Consider the following 22,121-nt stretch of genomic DNA (forward strand, 5'->3'; position numbering starts at 1 on the left):
TTTTTTGAGACAGAGTCTTGCCCTGTTGCCTAGGATGGAGTACAGTGGCACGATCTCAGCTCACTACAATCTCTGCCTCCCAAATTCAGGAGATCCTCCCACCTCATCCTCTCAAATAGCTGGGGCTATAGGCATGTACCACCATGCCCAGTTACCTTTTTTTTTTTTTTTTTGATTTTTTTGTAGGGATGAAGTTTTGACATGTTGCCCAGGCTAGTCTCGAATTCTTGGGCTCAAGTGATCCACATGCATCTGCCTCCCAAAGTGTTGGGATTACAGTTGTGAGTCACTGCACCTGGCCTAAAACTAACTTTCAATGAAATGAAACATTATGGTCAGTTATATAGAACTTTGGACGTGGAGAGAGTTGTATAAACCTAGAAAGATTTCCTAGCATTGTTTCTGTTAGAAAAAAGAAATTCAGACTGGGTGCGGTGGCTCACGCTTCTAAACCCAGCACTTTGGGGAAGCTGAGACGGGCAGATCACAAGGTCAGGAGTTTGAGACCAGTCTGGCCAACATTGCAAAACCCTGTCTCTACTAAAAATACAAAAATTAACCGGGCATGGTGGAGGGTGCCTGTAATCCCAGCTACTCGGGAGGCTGAGGCAGGAGAATCTCTTGAACTCGGGAGGCGGAGGTTGCAGTGAGCCAAGATTATGCTATTGCACTCTAGCCTGGGCAACAAAAGGAAGACTCCATTTCAAAAAAAAAAGGAAAAAAGAAAAAGAAATTCAAATATTAATAGTTGTTATCACAGCATTAATAAAGTATTTGGTAGGAAATCTTTTTTTTCTACTGGGAGTCATTTAATACCTGGATACTGGGGTGGGAGTGGGTACAATGGAAGGCCAATTACAAATAGCAAGCTGGGATTACAGGCAAGAGCCACCACACTGGGCCTTAACCTAGCTTTTAAAAGGTTAGTGATTACTGTTGCTAACAACCTGAAACATAACTGAATCTTAAGTGTAAAAGCATGCATTTATCAGGCCAGGCACAGCCAATTAGCTTGCTACAAAAGCAAAACTCTGTCTCAAAAAAAATAAAAATAAAATAAATAAATACAAGCTAGGTTAATTATACATTTATCTCACAGGCTCAGTTCTGAGTGGAAAAGCCATGTGGCCCATTAGAAGGGACATTCTTCTTTTTCTCCTTTTATTTATTTATTTTTTTGAAATGGAGTCTCGCTCTATCACTCAGACTGGAGTGCAGTGGCATGATCTCAGCTCACTGCAACCTCCACCTCCCAAGTTCAAACAATTCTCCTGCTTCAGCTTCCTGAGTAGCTGGGATTACAAGTGCGTGCCACCATACCTGGCTAGTTTTTGTATTGTTAGTAGAGACGAGGTTTCACCATGTTGGCTAGGCTGGTCTCGAACTCCTGACCTCAAGTGATCCACCCTCCTTGGCCTCCCAAAGTGCTGGGATTACAGGAGAGAGCCACCACGCCTTGCCAAATTTTTGTGTTTTTAGTAGAGACAGGGTTTCACCATATTGGCCACGCTGGTCTCAAACTCCTGACCTCAGGTGATCCACCTGCCTCCACTTCCCAAAGTGCTGGCATTATAGGTATGAGACATTGCGCCCGGTCCTATTTTATTTTTTTTAATTTGACATTTTTATTTTTCTTTTATTTTATATATAGAGATGAAGTCTTGCTATGTTGCCTGGGCTGGTCTCAAACTCAAATGAGTTCAAGCTTGAGTTCAAGTCTGGGCTCAAGCAATCCTCTGACCTAGGCCTCCCAAAGTGCTGGGATTACAGGCATGACGTGCTGCACCAGCCTGTATTTTTAAATGTTTGTCTTCTGACTATGTTTCTTATATCTGTCTTCACCACTGATTATGACTGGCACTTAGTCATTAAACGAAATTATGCTGGGAGCAGTGGGTCACGCCTGTAATCCCAGCATTTTGAGAGGCAGAGGTAGAGGTGTGCTGAGGTAGGAGGATCATTTGCTCCCAGGAGTTCAAGACCAGCTTGGGCAACATGGCGAAACCCTGTCTCTACCAAAAAAATATACAAAAATTAGCCGGAGGTGGTGGGGCATGCCTGTAGTCCCAGTTACTCTAGAGGCTGAGGTGGGAGGATCACCTGAGCCTGGGGAGGTCAAGGCCACAGTGAACTGTGTGGGTGGATGAGACTCTCTCAAAAATGAAGTGAAGAGAAGAGAAGAGAATAAAAGAAAAGAAAAGAGAAAAGAAAAGAAAAAAGAAAAGAAAAGAAAAGAAAAGAAAAGAAAAGAAAAGAAAAGAAAAGAAAAGAACCTAGGCTGGGCACCATGGCTCGCCGGGACCAGTGGCTCACGCCTGTAATCCCAGCATTCTGGGAGGCCGAGGCAGGTGGATCACCTGAGGTCAGGAGTTGAGGTAAGGAATGTGGTGGTACATGCCTATAGTCCCAGCTACTTGGGAAGCTGAGGCACAAGAATCGCTTGAACCTGGGGAGCAGAGGTTGTAGTGAGCTGACATCGCGCCATTTGCACTCCAGTCTGAGCAACAGAGTGAGACTCCGTCTCAAAAAAAAAGAAACAACCTAAATTAACATTTACCAGATAGTTATGATTATTTTCAATATACATATACTATAACAAATTTAAGATAATCATTTAACTGTTAATACTACGAAAGTCAGGAAAATATACCAGTGAATACAAAGGACTGATGTCCTTAAAGTAGAAAGAGTTCCTATGAATCAGTAAGCTAGAACACACACCCCAACAGAAAAAAAAATCAGCAAAGGACAGAAACAAATTGCCAATAAGCATAGCGTTCAACCTCATTGTAAATCAACAAAATACTTAAAAGATTCTTTTTTTTTTTTTTGAGATGGAGTCTCTCTCTGTCACCCAGGCTGGAGTGCAGTGGCACGATATTTGCTCACTGCAACCTCTGCCTTCCGGGTTCAAGCAATTCTCCTGTCTCAACCTCCTGAGTAGCTGGGATTACAGGCGCATGCCAGCATGCCTGGCTAATATTTGTGTTTTTAGTGGAGACAGGATTTCACCGCGTTTGCCAGGCTGGTCTCGAACTCCTGACCTCGTGATCTGCCCACCTTGGCCTCCCAAAGTGCTGGGATTACAGGCGTGAGCCACCATGCTCGGCCAAAAATATCCTTTTTTTTAATTTTTATTTTTAGATGGAGTCTCACTCTGTCGCCCAGGCTGGAGTGCAGTGGCACAATCTCGGCTCACTGCAAGTTCCGCCTCCTGGATTCACACCATTGTCCTGCCTCAGCCTCCCAAGTAGCTGGGACTACAGGCGCCCGCCACCACGCCCAGCTAATTTTTGTATTTTTAGTAGAGACGGGGTTTCACTGCGTTAGCCAGGATGGTCTCCATCTCCTAACCCCATGATCCGCCTGTCTCGGCCTCCCAAAGTGCTGGGACTACAGGTGTGAGCCACCACGCCCAGCCCAAAAATCCATTTTTAAAATCAAATTTGGCAGATTAAAAAATTAACATCCAGTATTAAGGAAGGTAGTGAGAATCAAATACTATTGCAGACTTGTTTTTCACTTCAGCATTACCTATAACATAAAACATGAAAGCAATCTAAACTTCTTACAAGAGAGGATTCCTATATAATGGATACTATGCAAACAAAATGCTGTAGAAGAATATTTAATGACTTAGAAAATTGTTTATGGCATAATGCACTGTATTAGTTGGGGTTCTCCAGGGAAACAAAACCAGGAGGATGTCTATATCTGTATCTGTGTTTGTATCTGTATCTATCAATATCATCTATCTATCGAGATTTAGTGTAAGGAATTGGCTCATGTAATTACAGAAGTGAAATAGTTTGAATTTGCAAATCTATCAAAAAATGAAACGTCAATAAACTACAGGATTTTTAAAGAAAACAGTCACAAATAGTGACTGGGAAGGTATAAACTGAATGTGATTTTTAATTTCTTTTTTCGAGATAGGGTCTTGCTGTCTCGCCCAGACTGGAGTACAATGTCATGATAGCTCACTGTAATCTCTGCCTCCCAGGCTCATGCCATTCTCCTGCCTCAGCCATCCAAGTAGCTGGGGTTACAGCTGCATGCCACCATGCCTGGCTAATTTTCGTATTTTTAGTAGAGATGGGGTTTCGCCCTGACCTCAGATGATCCCCCTGCCTCTGCTTCCCAAAGTGCTGGGATTACAGGCGTGAGCCAACGCACCCAGTCTTGAATGTGATTTTTTAAAAAAGATTCATGGGGCCAGGCGCGGTGGCTCACGCCTGTAATCCCAGCACTTTGGGATGCTGAGGAGGGTGAATTAGGAGGTCAGGAGTTCGAGACCAGCCTGACCAACGTGCTGAAACCCATCTCTACTAAAAATATAAAAAATCAGCCAGGCATGGTGGCGAGTGCCTGTAATCCCAGCTACTCGGGAGGCTGAGGCAGAAGCATAGCTTGAACCAGAGTGGCGGAGGTTGCATGCCATTGCACTCTAGCCTGAGCAACAGAGCGAGACTCCATCTCAAAAAAAAAAAAAAAAAAAAAAAAAAAAAGAGGCCAGGCGCAGTGGCTCACTTGTGTAATCCCAGCACTTTGGGAGACCAAAGGGCCTAGGAGTTCCAGACCAGCCTGGGCAGCATAGTGAGACTCGCTTCCTCATCTCCCCCGCCCCAACCATCTCTACAAAAAAATAAAAAGCCAGGAGTGCTGTTGCATGCCTGTAGATGCAGTTACTCAGAAGCTGAGGTGGGAGGATCCCTTGGGCCTGTGAGTTCCAGGCTGCAGTGAGTTGAGATCACACTCCAGCCTGGATGGGGGAGACAGACCCTGTCTCAAAAACAAACAAACAAAAACCCACGCCACTGTGTCCTAGAATTATTCTGTCTGGTTACATACCATGGAAGGTTGTTTACTGTTGCTTTTGGCATTGTTTTTTAATTGTTTTGTAGAGATGGGGGTCTTATCATTGTTACCCAGGCTGCTCTTGAACTGGACTCAAGCAATCCTCCCGCTTGGCCTCCCAACTGCTGGGATGGCAAGTGTGAGCCACCGGGCTCAGTCTATTGCATTTTTTTTTTTTTGAGACGGAGTCTCGCTCTGTCGCCCAGGCTGGAGTGCAGTGGCCGGATCTCAGCTCACTGCAAGCTCCGCCTCCCGGGTTTACGCCATTCTCCTGCCTCAGCCTCCCGAGTAGCTGGGACTACAGGCGCCCGCCACCTCGCCCGGCTAGTTTTTTGTATTTTTTTTAGTAGAGACGGGGTTTCACCGCGTTAGCCAGGATGGTCTCGATCTCCTGACCTCGTGATCCACCCGTCTCGGCCTCCCAAAGTGCTGGGATTACAGGCTTGAGCCACCGCGCCCGGCCGTCTATTGTATTTTTATGCACAAATATCCTTATTCCTTCTTTAGAAAAGCAGCCCTCGGGCGGGGGAAGGGGGGGGCGTGGCTAACACCTGTAATCCCAGCACTTTGGGAGGCTGAGTCGGGCGGATCACGTGAGGTCGGGAGTTCAAGACCAGCCTGACCAACGTGGAAAAACCCTGTCTCTACTGAAAATACAAAATTAGCTGGGTGTGGTGGCACATGCCTGTAATCCCAGCTACTCGAGAGGCTGAGACAGGAGAATCACTTGAACCCAGGAGGTGGAGGTTGCAATAAAGCCGAGATCACGCCATTGCACTCCAGCCTGGGCAACAAGAGTGAAACTCTGTCTCAAAATAAATAAATAAATAATAATAATAAATAATACAATTATTTAAAAAATAATACTACAGACAGGGTCTTGCCATGTTGCCCAGGCTGGTCTCGAAGTCCTGAGCTCAAGCCATCCACCCACCTCTGCCTCCTTGAGTGTTGGGATTACAGGCATGAGCCACCTTACCTGGCCATTTCATAATACAATGTAACATTCCTTAGAAAACTTTACCATTACCTAGATTTTACACACCTAAACCATCCATTTAGGTAGTATTTGTACCAGTGGGGCATTCCTACATCACATTATTCCTTTTCCTAGTTTCACTCTTGAAGTTGGTCAGAGCACTGCAGTTGTTTAACTATTGCTCTCTCTCTCTAGCCTCTCATCTTTTAGTACTGACAGTTGTCCAGTACTTAGCTAATGAGAAATTAATTTCTTAATACAGCATGAAAGAATTATGAACATGCCTCTTCCTTCCCAGAATGTCCTAACAGCATTTTAGAGGAAACAGAAAATCATGAAATGTGGAAAAAGTAAAGAAAGCTGAATATAGCTGTTTGACTTGACCTACAGTACACACACACACAGCACATACATAGATACATATTAAAGACTAGTAATTGTTAGCATAGGCTACTTATTTATATTAAAAATAGATTATTGGCCTGGCAGAGGGGGAAGCTGGGGTCCAGGAGGCGGAGTCCAAGGTCTGCCCACTTCTCGCCCTGCCTTAAAAAAAAAAAAAAGATTAATGTGCAAAAGGTTTAAATTTGTTTTTCCTTTCTTGTTTTAACGTTTTCACATTCAAGCTCAAGTGATGATAATAATGATGATAATGACTTAAAAGTGAAACTGAAATGGTGAGAGAAGTAAGATTAAAAAGGGAACTTTTTCTTTAATATTTATCTGGAAATACCAAATGTAGAAAATGCGGATACATTTTGAAGACTGCTGTAAAAGGCTTATGAATTACTTCCCTTTCCTAAACTAATAATACTGTTAAAATTTAACAGTAGTAACATGTTAATAACTAATATTTCATATTAGGAAATATTACAATATTTGAATTAAGTACTTTTCATATTCAAACAATCTGAGAATGTAATCTAAATTTAACACAGATTTCCAGAGGCAGAAACTTATGTGGGTGAATGTGAATTCAAAAAGAATTAGCAGGAATGAAAGTTCTCTGCACAGTAAAATCTCCCTGATTTGGATTGACATTTAGTGAAAAGAATTGGTTGCCTGTTCTTAGAGAAAGAGTGTTCAGTAGAAAGTAGAATAGTCTGTGGAAATAGTATACAGTACTATGATTTTTTCATGGTAACCAGATTAACAAAGCCTGGCCTTATACTGACCCTGCTTTCATAGGGATAAATAGTATGTAATTAGTTTACTGAACACCTGTCTCCAAGACAGGCATGTCTGTGAGCCAGGATTTGAAAGCAATTGGTTATAAATTTTAAAACTGCTTCTATTTACTATTACTTGCTTAGAAATTTCTTTAGTACAGCTATAAACTTTTTGTTTTGTTGGTAGAGATGGGTGTCTAGTTCTGTTGTCCAGGTTGGTCTCAAAGTCCTGGCCTCAAGCAATCCTCCCACCTTAGCCTCCCAAAGTGCTGGGATTACCGGCATGAGCCACGAAGCCCGACCTAGACTTCGTATTCAGAGTCAAAAAAAGTTTATTGAGGTTTATTAGGAATTATACAGCATAATATGCACTGTCTTTCAAGCAGTTATCTATGCTTGGTTCAACAGTAATTTTCTTTTTTTCTGAGTCAGAGTTTTGCTCTTTTTTTTTTTTGAGACGGAGTTTTGCTCTCGTTGCCCAGGCTGGAGTACAATGATGTGATCTCGGCTCACTGCAACCTCTGCCTCCTGGTTCAAGCAGTTCTCCTGTCTCAGTCTCCCAAGTAGCTGGGATTACAGGCATGCGCCACCACGCCCAGCTAATTTTGTATTTTTAGTAGAGACAGGGTTCCTCCATGTTGGTCAGGTTGGTCTCGAACTCCTGACCTCAGGTGATCCACCAGCCTCAGCCTCCCAAAGTGCTGGGATTACAGGCGTGAGCCACTGCGCCTGGCCTCAACAGTAATTTTCATAGCTTCTTAACAGAAGAAATAAGGCTGTACAGAATTTATATTCTATCTTTCAGTGACTATATAATTTTTTTTTTTTTTTTTTTTTTTTTTTGAGACGGAGTCTTGCTCTGTCGCCCAGACTGGAGTGCAGTGGCACAATCTCAGCTCACTGCAACCTCCGCCTCCCGGGTTCAAGCAATTCTGCTGCCTCAGCCTCCCGAGTAGCTGGGACTACAGGCAAACGCCGCCACGCCAGGCTAATTTTTTGTATTTTAGTAGGGACGGGGTTTTACTGTGCTGCCCAGGCTGGTCTCAAACTTCTGAGCTCAGGCAATCCGTCCGCCTCGGCCTCCCAAAGTGTTGGGATGACAGGCGTGAGCCACTGCGCCCGGCCCCTATATAGTCTTTATAATTATTGTTTAATTCTTTTGAGAAGAACCTTGTTAAGACAAAAATCACCAAGACTAAGTGAGAACACATATACTCTACAGAGCTTCTATTTCCTTCCTAGAGATTTTCCTGAGACAGACTAATTCTCTCTATAACTTAATCTATTTAAAAAATATGCAGAAAATCATAGCATGACCTGGAGAGAATCCATGCTTTATTCACCAACTAGGCCTCCTTTCCCTGTACTTTACATTCCACACCTATACACACCAAATGAAGTTGCTGAAGATGAAGAAGATAAAAATGCAAATACCTAAAGATGTCCTTTTTTATGTACATTTCCAACTTTTGTGTATTCCAAGAATTTACGATGTAATGTCTATGTTTCTAGCAAAAAAGAACTATTTCTCTATTTGTAGTTGGTGTCTACAGCAATTCTAATGTAAAGAAGTTTTGCATTTATTTGGTACTATTGAGTGGCTGAGCCGCAAGGCTGCTATTTCCACTGAGTGGAGATACAAAAAGATGACTTACGAGTCCCAGTCCTCAGGATCTGAGTATTGGTGGATCACACGTGTTACAAAACGAAAGCATTAGGAAGTGCAAATCAGTTACTTTGAGCTTCAGATGCAAATAATTTCCAAATTGTCACTGCCCAAAATGCTTTAAACATTCAGGGTTTTGTCACAATTTCAATATAACGGGGGGGGGGGGGGAGCGGGACGCCACAGCTCTATTCCTTTGTCTTTCAGACTCCAAGAACTCAGACCGTGGTGGTGACAAACTGGTGACTGACTGGTTGAGAAGAAGTTGGAGGGGGCGTGCAGGGCAGGAGGCTTTACCACCAGTCCCTGGGTGCGTCATCCTTCCTAAAGCCTATGGTGTAAAAACCACCACTCAGAATGGCGGGGCTCATGGACTTTTCACCAGGGCCAAACCTTCCATTACCTCTGATGAGCCCCAAAGATCACAGAGTAGCTGACTAGGCCAGGTCCCCCAAACGGAAAGGCGCGACGGCTGCAACATCAGCGGTTAAATGGTACAGCCTTTCATAGGCCGGTCTAATGCATCCGTACTAAGATTGTTAAGGCTGAGGGTCCCTAGACTGGGGAAAACGAATGGAGGCAGGGGGTAGGGATACGGGAAGGAAGACAAGGAGGGTGTAGAAAAGGGGGAGAGGAGGGGGCGGGACAGCATGGGGAAGGTCTCAGGTTTACGGGCGAGATCGTGGCGTTCCCATGGAAACGTATCCCTCCGCCCATGACCCGCGTGTTCGTTTCTTCAGTTCCTTCCGCGTCGTTTCTCGGCTGTTTCCGCCCAGCTCCTTTGTGCCGCGCAGAACAACGGGATGACGCATGCGCAGAGCCCAGCGGCCGCATATATAAATGCGAACCCGGGCTCTTCCTCGTAGTGCCGCCGGGACTGTTGGCGGGTGTGGGTCTGTGTCAGCTTTTGCGTCACTCGAGCCTTGGGCGCTGCGAGCTGAAGAGCCGAGCACGCGGGTCGGTCATCATGTCGCGTTACGGGCGGTACGGAGGAGGTAAGAGGCTGGAGTCCGGTGAGGGACGTTGCTGTTGGTGTAGTGAGCACTGCGAGGCCGTAGGGTTGGCGCGGCGGTTGGGAGACGGTTATTCCGCGTGCGTAATGGCGGCTTCGGCGCACGCCATACGAAGCCGGAGGCAGCGGGGGCGGGGTGCTGAAGGGAGACAGAGGATGGCGGGTGTATCTCTCTGCCGAGTTCCGTACTCTCGGGCATTTTTGTGGCCCAATCCAGCCTGAAGCAGGGTTGAGATCACGGTTTTCGCGTTGCCTTTCTCGGAGCCGCCCGGCGGCCCCCCCTCCCCCCGCCCTCGGCGGCGGCTGCCATTTTGCGCACATTGACGACCGTGGTGGCGCATTTCCTCAGCGCTTTCCCGCCACTTCAGCGGACAGATCTGGCCGCAGCTGTAAGATCGTGGTTGTGTTTGAGAAGGAACGAAATTGACAGCTGTGAGCTGCGTGTTCTCGTCAAACAATCGGTTAAATTGCGGAATGGGAATGGGGACGTAATCTGCGACTGGCGGCTGGTTTCTTTTTCTCTTTTAGTTCTTTCGAGCGCGGTTTATGGCTCTGGGGCGGGGAGCTGGAGTCTTGGGCGAGCCTGAGCCTGGGGCGGTTGCCGCGGAGGAAGAGAGCTGGTGCAGCCCTGCTCTCCCTGCCCGGCCCCTACCGAGGCCCTGACGCCGCTGCCGCTGCGGGCCCGCGCGCTCCCCGTGCGCCCGGGGCTGCCGGGACTCATGGGCGGGGCCGGGCCGGCTCCCGCCCCACGCCTCGGTGTATCCTACCACGCATCTCTGTGTTCGGGAGGGTCACTTCGCATTATTTAGAACGTTAAGAACTTTGTCAAAAGTCTAGTTTTTCAGGGATTTGCGGACTTTCAGCAGTTTTAGGACTAAGTTCAATCTTGGATAGAGGGCATTTAATGTGCTTTACCCAATCTTGAGGATGGCCCGTTTTAAGGCAAATAATTGATTGAAACTTGGACCAGGTTTTGCATAACGTGCATTCTTCTATTTGCGTTTTTAAACAGAAACCAAGGTGTATGTTGGTAACCTGGGAACTGGCGCTGGCAAAGGAGAGTTAGAAAGGGCTTTCAGTTATTATGGTCCTTTAAGAACTGTATGGATTGCGAGAAATCCTCCAGGATTTGCCTTTGTGGAATTCGAAGATCCTAGAGATGCAGAAGATGCAGTACGAGGACTGGATGGAAAGTAAGTAAGATGTTATGAAACTTCTGTTCATTAAAATATACTGTGGCTAGATAATAAACTTAGTGCTAAGCGTGGATACTGAAGTCTGGAAGAGACCTTAAATAGCTAGTCAGAGTGTTACTTGCTAAAGGCACACGAAGGTTAAAGAAGATAGCGGAGATGGAGTTAGGGCTTAGTAAAGACCGCCAAAGTTTGTGAGGGGGAAGGAGTGGTTGGAAAGAGTTCTTTTTAAATCTAGAAGTCCTGAATATATTTTTAACTTTAGAATTTTGTTAATTTACTTTTATTAGAGTGATTTGTGGCTCCCGAGTGAGGGTTGAACTATCGACAGGCATGCCTCGGAGATCACGTTTTGATAGACCACCTGCCCGACGTCCCTTTGATCCAAATGATAGATGCTATGAGTGTGGCGAAAAGGGACATTATGCCTATGATTGTCATCGTTACAGCCGGCGAAGAAGAAGCAGGTATTTATTTTAATAAAGGAATGGTTGGTATTCTAGTTAATCAAGTAATTCTTTTATTAGCAAGGCAGAAACTAGTGTTTTTCTATAAACTTGAATGTTAATTGTACAGGTGTATTTTACAATTTTTGTTTAATTAAAAAAATGTTACTATATTAATAATCAACCTGGTCAAAACCTTTCAGGTTTCTTCGTTTGAGTCAGTCGCCTTGATTCAGAATGTCACGAGCCTTATGATATCATGCTGAGGCGCCTTGCAAATCCGACAATTAAGATCCTCCTAGACCTTGAGGTGATCAGCATAAGAGGCCAGATCCCCTCGAGTCATCTACACCTAGCTTCACCTTATTCTTTAAAGGGCAGAAAATTTGAGACGGTGATCGCCGTAACAGTAAATTTGGCTTACAATTGGGGCCCCCCTCCGGTTTAGAAAGAGGAACACCAGATTGACCACATTCCCAACTAGAAAAATCTTCTTGCGTCAATCAAGCCTCACCTGGCTCATTTGGCTGTCAGTTTGATCGTCGTTAGATTGAAGAAAACATCTAGATGCAGCGATCGGCTATAGATACTTCTAGATCGTCTAGATCTACTAGACCATGGGCCAAAGAGGGTCGACCTGCAAACTTGCAAGGTTTATTTTAAATACACATTACAGTGTTTTATATTATGTAATTCTAAGTTGTAATTCAGCTTTTAACAAATCTTTTTTTAGGTAGTAAAAAAAAAAAAAAAATACTCAACAACTAATAGGCCCAGAGTTTATTTCCAAATGAGACACTAAATTTAAATAGTTTTGAGATTTGATTTCAGCAGAGGCACACAAACTCTTAAAAACGAGTTATTGTCTGACATGTTGTTTTTTCTCTAACTTGAAAAATAGGTCACGGTCTAGATCACATTCTCGATCCAGAGGAAGGCGATACTCTCGCTCACGCAGCAGGAGCAGGGGACGGAGGTGAGATCTTGTTTAATTGAAGTCTTTCTGTATTATTATTAAATTCACTGATAGTCCAATACAGAAAGAAAAAGCTCACTATTTTTTTGGAGACAGGGTCTTGCTCTGTCACCCAGGCTAGAGTACAGTGGCATAATCACGACTCACTGCAGCCTTGACCTCTTGGATTTAAGCAGTCCTCCTGCCTCAGCCTCCTGAGTAACTGGGATTGTGGGCACTGCCACCATACCCAGCTAGTTTTTCTTTTTGTAGAAATGGTCTTGCACTGTTTCCCAGGCTGGTCTCAAGCTCCTGGGCATGAGACCAGTGCTGGGATTACAGGTATAAGCCATTGCACCGTTCCCCAATTGAAGTCTTAACAGGCCAAAAAAAAAATGTGGAGATGGACTTAAAGTTCTTTATTTTAGGTCAAGGTCAGCATCTCCTCGACGATCAAGATCTATCTCTCTTCGTAGATCAAGATCAGCTTCACTCAGAAGATCTAGGTCTGGTTCTATAAAAGGATCGAGGTATTTCCAGTATGTAACACTTTCTTTTCTTATTTGTGTTTGGGTTGTTCACATCTTCACAGCAGTAGAGTGTCTTAAAGACATAATTCAAATGGATTGTTTCAGGGAATATTTGCGATGTAAAAGTTTGGAATTGATATGTAACTTGTAACATAAATATTAATCTAGTTTTACAGATGAAGAAAAGGGCTACTAGAGATTTTAAGGCTTGTTAGAGAGGCCATGGTGGTAGAGAAAGGTCCAAAGCAACACAATTTTAGTGAACACTCTGGATAGGCATATTGCTATAAACTTGTGGCTTCAGATTAGATGATACTAGCTCTGAAAGATGGTAATTGACTTTCCCGACAAAAAGGCCTGTTAGAACCAGGAAAAGAGATTAGAAGCAAGTAGAAACATTTCTCATTTTTGGAATGATGGGGTTGATTGGAGACACTGGAAAGTTGGGGCAGTAGTGTGTACATACAAATGAATGTGGATTTTTTTTTTTTTTTTTTTTTTTTGGACAGAGACCTGAAAAAACAAACTTAAGAACCAGAGCTTTACTCTTTGTAGGCGGCCTTAAAAGGAGATAGAGTGGAAAAAATTGTAAAATGAGTATTGTAATATGTAATTAATAATATTCCAATATTGTGAGACAGAGCCTCGCTCTGTCGCCCAGGCTGGAGTGCAGTGGTGCAATCTCTGCTCACTGCAAGCTCCACCTCCTGAGTTCACACGACTTGCCTGCCTCAGCCTCCCTGGTAGCTGGGACTACAGGCAGCTACCACCACGCCCAGCTAATTTTTTGTATTTTTAGTAGAGACGGGGTTTCACCGTGTTAGCCAGGATGGTCTTGATCGCCTGACTTGTGATCTGTCCGCCTCAGCCTCCCAAAGTGCTGGGATTACAGGCTTGAGCCACCTCGCCTGGCCCAACAATATTATCTGTATCAATGATAAAACAGTGGTACAGAATGCTACTGGGAGTTAAATTGCTGTTTAGTAGCACAAAACCTTTAAATGCAGGAACTCTGAATCTTGTGGTCTATTTGAGAAAGCTATGGACTATCTCATTAGATATATTTAAAAGATAGATATGTCCGATTTGGTTTGTCTGACAAATTGATGGCTCTCAAACGTAACGATCCAGGAATGTAAAGCCTTGCTAAGTGGTGGCTTTCTTCTCGTCTGGCCTTATCACCTGAATTAGTCTCAGTTCAGGGGTCTGGTTATTTTCTTTTTTTTTTTTTGAGATGGAGTCTCTGTGTGTTGCCCAGGCTGGAGTGCAGGGGCGCAATCTTGGCTTACTGCAAGCTCCGCCTCCTGGGTTCATGCCATTCTCCTGCCTCAGCCTCCCCAGCAGCTGGGGCTACAGGTGCACGATGCCATGCCCAGCTAATTTTTGTATTTTTAGTAGAGACGGGATTTCACCATGTTAGCCAGGATGGTCTCTATCTCCTGACCTTGTGATCCACATGCCTTGGCCTCCCAGAGTGCTGGGATTACAGGCATGAACCACCACACCAGCTGGGGTCTGGTTATTTTCATCCTGCCTTAGCCTCCTGAGTAGCTGGGACTACCATTGTGCACCACAGTGCCCAGCTGAGGAATCTGTGCCTTAAGTGAGGTTAGTTTTGCTTCCTTCATACCAGTCTTATCAAAGGAAAACCATGTGTTTCCCTTGGATGTTACACAGTGTTTGAGAATATTCCTGTACGGGAACTGTAACCAGCTGAGTGATAGAAACAAGTAATTGAAATGGTGGTTCCTTATGTCTCGTAACAGTTTGTTTGAAAGTGTGTTTAGAATAAGGCAAGTGTTGTATCTTGCTTAGTCTTAGCTTCTCTACGCCTAACCTACCTAATACAGTGTTGAGTAGTTATTTAAGGAAATTCCTTTGGATAATTGATGTAATTGTGTTTTTCACTTTTTTATTAAGATCCCCGTCGAGGTCAAGATCAAGATCCAGGTCTATTTCAAGACCAAGAAGCAGGTAGGGTAAAAATTTGATTATGCTCTTCTAGTTATATGGCACCAATATCCAAAGAGTTCAAAGTGTTTTTTAATTGTTGAAATTTTAAGTGTTAACTCTAAACTTAGTTGTTAGTGGGAACACAGTACCTTATTTGTGTATGTCCTATTTATTACTGACTACTTTCCCTGAAAAAGGGAATGTAAAACTGTAGTGAGAAAGACGTTTGTGACTTTGGGGATTATATTAAAGAGGCCCTTGTTAGAACTGATAGGTGCATGGAGAAGCATCCTGAAATTAATATGCAATGTAAAAGATTAATCATGATACAGTAATTGATTCATTTTTTTAAAAACAGTTGTTGGAAGATTGGCCTTTGTTAGCAACAACTGGTAGGATGTTTTTCAGTTTAAGTGCAGTCTGACATTTTAAGCTTAGGACCTTTGGGGGTTTGTTTTACGGTATTGGTGACTACAAGAAAGGGATTGGTTAGTACTCTTTCTTTAATAGAATTTCTCATGTTTTGACAGCCGATCAAAGTCCAGATCTCCATCTCCAAAAAGAAGGTAAGCTAAATGTTTTGTTGCCAGATCTTGCCTGTCAAGTGTGGCCTCTGCAGAATGTTTGCTTACTGCTTTGCAGTCTTTGAGCTCTTTGGAGAATTGGTGCTATATAGATTAAAATACTATGCTAAGTTTCTGAAATGATTGCTTTTCTTGATTCAAGAACATTAGTTTATACTTTAGCTGGAAATATTTAGTCATAAAATGTTAGTGTGATTATTAAGATGTGATTGGTCCTGTGAGTACTTGGTAGAAATTTTGCTAAGAAACATGCCTTTTCCCCACATGTAATAGATACAAAGTGAGGAGAAAAGTCTTGCAAATAGTTACCTGCATAGTGCTAATGACCAGAAAACTTCAAATAGTTGTCATATTTAACTGCAAGTTGACCTTCCAATTTTGACAAGGAAGATAGCCTAATTTTTTTTTTTTTTTTTTTCCCCGAGATGGAGTTTCCACTCTGTCGCCCAAGCTGGAGTGCAGTGGCACAATCTTGGCTCACTGCAGCCTCTGCTTCCTGGGTTTAAGCGATTATCCTGCCTCAGCTTCCTGAGCAGTTGGGATTACAGGCCCACCACCACGCCTGGCTAATTTTTTGTATTTTTAGTAGAGACGGAGTTTCACCATGTTTGGCCAGGTTGGTGTCGAACTCCTGACCTCAGGTGATCCACCTGCCTCGGCCTCCCAGTGTTGGGAGTACAGGTGCGAGCCACCGTGCCCAGCCAGGGTAGCCTAATCTTAAGCCAGGGGCAAAAGATGAATATGTAAGTCTCATGACACTTTTAGGTCTTTGCTATAGGAAATTAGTAGCTTAGGCTACCTTTGAATTTATTGAAAGTTAGTACGTGTACATGAGAGTTTCAATTGGCACTAATTGGATCCAAACCTAATGTTTTTCTTTTTAGTCGTTCCCCATCAGGAAGTCCTCGCAGAAGTGCAAGTCCTGAAAGAATGGACTGAAGCTCTCAAGTTCACCCTTTAGGGAAAAGTTATTTTGTTTACATTATTATAAGGGATTTGTGATGTCTGTAAAGTGTAACCTAGGAAAGATAATTCAACCATCTAATCAAAATGGATCTGGATTACTACTCTGTAAATTCACAGCAGTAAGATAATATAAATTTTTGTTGAATGTATTAACATCCTATGGTCTGAAAATGTGGGTTTTTATTTGGCACATTTAAATAAAATGTTTCTAACTAGATTTTTGATTTGTGTTCAATATTAACACTTCTCAATTTGATGAATTTCAGAGTCAGACGTTATAATTGTTAACCTTATTCATACAGACCTACATTCAGAATTGAAAGGTGTTGGTTAAGTCTTGAACATCACTAACTGTTCTATACATAAAACTTGGCCAGGATCTTAAGGGACTTTGAAAATTAAATTTTACCCTTGTAGTTTGGGTAAGATGACCTTGAGTCCCCTATAATATAGCATGAATGCATCATGACAGATCCTTAAGTTAGCTAATCCGTTTGAAGTTGGTGTTAGTAGGTATTGTCAAACTAATGATCAGTGGTCAGGCTAGTGGGACCGCTGATCTGTCTGTAAATGAGCATGACAGGAACTAAGCAAAAGTGATTAAATGTATGACAAATAGGGAGAAACTGATTTCTGGATGATCTTTATACTAATTGCAGCTTTCAGGCTACTACTAGGTGGCATAGTGTCAATTAGAACTCCCCAACATAGGGGGAATTCTACTCAATGGTCTTTCGTTTCTTTGCTTTCTACATTAGTTATAACCAGTTTTATACCAAAAAAATGCATGTTTGAGGAATTGTCTGAAATAGGGACAAAACACCATGTAAACCAGCTTTGCAAAATTTTCCAGCCCAGATACTCCTCCTGTATTCAAATGGATTGTCTTATTCTGAGCAAAGACCTGGTAATCTTCAAGCTAGGTTTTGCAGTTCCCAACCACCAACATTCTTCTATTTTGCCAGGCTGGTGCAAAGTAATTAAAGATGTCAATCAGAAATGTCAATGAGACTAAAGTGGTTTTGTAAATCTCAGCTATATTTAGCAACACTCCATGTAGCTAATTTTTTTTTGGTAGCATCTGGTAGACCTTAGAATGTTATAGCCAGTAGGTTCTTTATTCAGATTTTAAATATATTAAGAATAGTAGGGCAGTAACAGTTACTTTTGAGAGTTTTCTGGTCAAGCTTTTACCAGGCATTCTCTAGTCTTGGTACAAAAAAAAAACAAACAAAAAAAACAAACCCTGCTGGTTGCACAGATACCTAGGCTTGTCCATTTTATGCATTTCAGCAGTCATTGGATACCATTGCAACTTGGGAATACTGGTCTGCATCAAGTTTATTTGGTAGTTTGATCGCTAGTATGTTGGAAGTTATTTGGATTCTTTGTTTTTGGAATTTTGACAACTGGCTGAATTATGGTTGGTATAAAGTTATGTGTATAATTGGCAGGCTTATTTATCTGTTGCACTTGGTTAGCTTTAATTGTTCTGTATTATATAAAGATAAGTTTACTGAACAATAAATCTGCAGAGATTGAACAAATAATCCTGATACTTAATTTTTGGAAGTGGGAGCTCTCAGCCAAAAGTAGGAGGCATTAATCCTGTAGCTTTAGGATGGGCAGCTAGCAGCGTCCTAGAAATGAGCATTGAAAGGCTAAAAAGGGTATGGAGGAGGGGTAGGGGCAAAAATGGTTTTAAACAAATTTTACCCTTGGGAAGAGGTCTGTCTGGGCTCTCTTACATCACATGCAACCTGGCACCCCTGTTACTGATCTCAAAATAAGCTTTGGTGCATCTCCCACTTGTTTTCTGTGATTGGAACTGTCAAATAGATACTGATTTGAAAAGTGCTGGTCCAGACTCATTCCTTCTAAACTTATAGCCTAGCACTGATGAGGAATCAGTTTTTTTTTTTAATTAAAAAATTTTTTTTGCCGGTGCGGTGGCTCACACCTGTAATCCCCCAGCTACTTGGGAGGCTGAGCCAGGAGAATTGCTTGAACCCGATTGAATAGAGGTTGTAGTGAGCTGCGATTGTGCCACTGTACTCCAGCCTGGGCGACAGGAAAACTCCGTCTCAAAAAAAAAAAAAAAAAATTAGTGTTGCAGTGAATAACTGTACAGTACACCACTGACAGGTGAACATGCTTATCCAGATCATCCTCGGAAATGGAATTGCTGAGTCAAAGGGTATGTGCATTATGATTTTTGCTGGGTATTGTTGGTTTGCCTTCATGGCAGTGTATAGGAGTACCTGTTTCCTTGAATCAGTTCCTACCTGATGGGCTATCAAACTTGATTTTTACCAATCTCAAGTTGAAAAATGCTCTTTCAGCATAGATTTTTTTTTTTTCTTTTTTAAGACGGAGTCTTGCTCTGTCACCCAGGCTGGAGTGCAGTGGCGTGATCTCCGCTCACTGCAACCTCTGCTTCCTGAGTTCAAGTGATTCTCCTGCCTCAGCCTCCCAAGTAGCTGGGATTACAGGTGCCCACCACCACGCCCTGCTAATTTGTACTTTTAGTAGAAATGGGTTTTGCCATGTTGGGCAGGCTGGCCTTGAACTTCTGACTTTAGGTGATCTGTCCGCCTTGGCCTCCCAAAGTGCTGGGATTACAGGCTTGAGCCGCCGTCCCTGGCCTCAGCATACATTTTTTTTTTTTTTTTTTTGAGACGGGTTCTCACTCTGTTGCACATGCTGGAGTGCCTTGGTACAATCGGCTTACTGCAGCCTCTGAACTCCTGGGCTCAAGTGATTCTGCTACCTGTCTCCCAAGTTGCTGAGACTACAGACATGCACCACCACACTGGGCTTATTTATTTATTTTTTATTTTTCGTAGAGATCTCGCTTTGTTGCCCAGGCTGTTCTTGGACTCCTGGGTTTAAGTGATCCTCCCATTTTGACCTCCCAAAGTGCTGGGATTCCAGGCGTGAGCCACTATGCCCGGCCAAGTTTTACATTTTGAAGTGGTTGAAAAAATGTTCACGTTTTATGACATGTAAATTGTGTGAAGTTTGAATTGTAGTGTTTATAAAGTTTTATGGAAACAGCCATGACTTGTTTGCTTATCGGCTGTGACTGTTTTTGTGCTAACAGTAGTGGAGTTGAGTAGTTGTAACAAAGTGCCACAAAGCCTAAAATATCTACTCTCTCCTTTTCATTTTATAGAAAATATTTGCCAGCCCCTGGTTTAGACATTTGTCTTCAACTTTACAACTTTCAAAACAATTTTTACCTGGAGATCTTGGGTACCAAGATTATTTGTAGGGTTGCCAGGGCCTTACTAAGATAAGACTTTTGGTCTGGGAAGACCGACTTCTCCAGGACTCATTCCTTGAAGTGCTTTGTGAAGCTAGGGGGCAAATTCTAGCCAAACACATTTACACACCATAAAATTGGTGAATGAGATCATAGTAGGGAAAACTTTTACTCTAGGACAGTGGTTCTGATTGCTAGTTGCAGACTAAAATCACCCAGAGTGCTTAAAGACATTTGAATGAAAGAATCAGAGGGTGGTGAAGCCTGGGTATTAATCTAAACATTTTACCTGGTGATTTTTTTCTGAAAGCATCTGTCACCCAGGCTGGAGTGCAGTGGCATGATCACTTGACTCCCTGAGCTCAGGCGATCCTCCTGCCTCAGCCTCCCGAGTAGCTGGGACTACAGGCACGTGCCACCATGCCAGCTAATTTTTGCATTTTTTTTTTTTAAAGATGGGGTTTCGCCATGTTGCTTAGGTGGGTCTTGAACTCCTGGGCTCAAGCATTCCACCACCCTCAGCCTCCTAATGTGCTAGGATTACAGGTGTGAGCCACAGTGTCTCGCCTCTCCCTTGGTTCTAATATGCAACCAGAATTGAAAACCACTGCTCTGGAAGTGGTTTTCGTTATTGAAGATTGGCTTGGTTTATTCTATTATAATAAGGAAGTAGCAGCACTCACAAGTGTTTCAAAGAAGGATTCTACTATGTGTCCTCTAGGTTTCTCTGTCTCCAAATGATCCCATGCTGGAAACAAAACTGAAAAAAACAGAAACGGCATTTTAATTTATATTAGTACCAGTAGAGGTCACTGTGCTCAAGGAAATAATCATCTTTAAAAAAAAGTTAACGTTCTATTCAGAAATTTTGTTGTTTTTTTTTTTGAGACAAGAGTTTTGCTCTTGTTGTCCAGGCTGGAGTGCAATGGCGTGATTTCCGCCCACTGCAACCTTCGCCTCCCGGGTTCGACCTTTTTTCCTGCCTCAGCCTCCTGAGTAGTAGGGATTATAGGCATGTGTCACCACGCCCGGCTACTTTTGTATTTTTAGTAGAGACGGGGTTTCTCTATGTTGATCAGGCTGGTCTCAAACTCCCGACCTCAGATGATCCACCTGCCTCGGCCTCCCAAAGTGCTGGGATTGTACAGGTGTGAGCCACCACGCCTGGCCCTCTATTAAGGAATTTTGAAGAAGTATTTACCAGGTCTCTCTGATGACCTAAACGTCCCTACACTCTGTCACAAAGAAATAAAGCCCTGGCAGGGCCCTGAAGGAGGACAGGGTTTTGTGTGTGGGGGGGTTTTTTTGGTTTTGTTTTTTGTTTTTGTTTTGTTTTGGAGATGGAGTCTCGCTCAGCCGCCCAGGCTGCAGTGCAGTGGCATGATCTCGGCTCACTGCAACCTCCTCCGCCTCCCAAATTCAAGCAATTTATCCTGCCTCAGACTCCCAAGTAGCTGGGGTTCAGGCATGCACCACCATGCCTGGCTAATTTTGATTTTTAGTAGAGACGGGGTATCGCCACGTTGGCCAGGCTGGTTTCAAACCCCTGACCTCAGGTGATCCTCCCACTTCAGCCTCCCAAAGTGCTGGGATTATAGGCATGAGCCACCACACCTGACCTAAATATTTTTTTTAGTATAAAAAATTAAGATAAATGTGTTACTTAATTCCTCTTGATTTTTTAAAACTATTTTTTAGTTAGTGGTTGAATCTTAATTTATCACAATGTAGTTCTGATTAATATTCTGGTAAAATATAGAAATTATACTCCAATGCTATTTCCTTTTACTCCTCCCTCCTTTATGCTGTTTTTATGTATTCTAAACTCAATACTGTGTTATAATTATTGCTTTATGCAATCTTATGTCTTTTTTTTTTTTTCTTTGAGATGGAGTCTTACTCTGTTGCCAGGCTGGAGTGCAGTGGCACGATCTTGGCTCACTGCAACCTCTGCCTCCTGGATTCAAGTGATTCTCCTGCCTCAGCCTCTCGAGTAGCTGGGACTACAGGCGCATGCCACCATGCCCAGCTAATTTTTGTATTTTTAGTAGAGACAGGGTTTCACCATGTTAGCCAGGATGGTCTCGATCTCTTGACCTTTGATCCGCCTTCCTCAGCCTCCCAAAGTGCTGGGATTACAGGTGTGAGCCACCATGCCCAGCCAATCTTACATCTTTTAAGATAATAAATGAAAAATTATAGCATCTTTCTTTTTAATCCATATATTTACTATTTCTGATCTTTATTTCCATGGATTCTGGTGTAATTTCAGTATGAAGGACTTCCTCCAGTACTTCTCATAAGGCAGGCTTGCTAGCAATGAATTCTCTAGTCTTTATTTCACCTTTGTTTTTGAAGGATAGTTCCGGGTGATAATTGAATCTCTGGTTTTGAAGCACTTTGACCATGTCATTCCACTGCATTCTGGACTCCATTGTTCCAGATGAGAAGTCAGCTGTTCATTGTACTGGTGCTGGTGGTCCCCTATAGCGAGGAGTCATTTTTCTCTTGCCGCTTTCAAATTTTGTTTGCTTTTGACATTCAAC

General features: G+C 43.1%; 1 protein-coding gene across 5 annotated transcripts; it reads left to right on the forward strand.

The window, feature by feature from the left end:
* Window positions 1–9,407: 9,407 nt before the first annotated feature.
* Window positions 9,408–17,860, forward strand: SRSF7 (serine/arginine-rich splicing factor 7). 5 transcript variants are annotated; one of them, XM_011997331.1, is made up of 8 exons: window positions 9,408–9,666; window positions 10,696–10,876; window positions 11,167–11,343; window positions 12,224–12,298; window positions 12,706–12,816; window positions 14,728–14,781; window positions 15,291–15,326; window positions 16,229–17,860. In XM_011997331.1, exons 1-8 carry the CDS (start codon window positions 9,639–9,641, stop codon window positions 16,281–16,283), a joined length of 717 nt encoding a protein of 238 aa, XP_011852721.1. In that variant the 5' UTR covers window positions 9,408–9,638; the 3' UTR covers window positions 16,284–17,860. The 5 variants fall into 5 exon arrangements, with proteins under 5 accessions (XP_011852721.1, XP_011852722.1, XP_011852725.1 ...); XM_011997332.1 differs by having other exon boundaries at window positions 12,706–12,807; XM_011997335.1 differs by having other exon boundaries at window positions 12,754–12,816.
* The last annotated feature ends 4,261 nt before the right edge of the window (window positions 17,861–22,121 follow it).

This window comes from Mandrillus leucophaeus, unplaced genomic scaffold (genome assembly GCF_000951045.1).
Source record: "Mandrillus leucophaeus isolate KB7577 unplaced genomic scaffold, Mleu.le_1.0 Scaffold538, whole genome shotgun sequence".
Classification (NCBI taxonomy): domain Eukaryota; kingdom Metazoa; phylum Chordata; class Mammalia; order Primates; family Cercopithecidae; genus Mandrillus; species Mandrillus leucophaeus.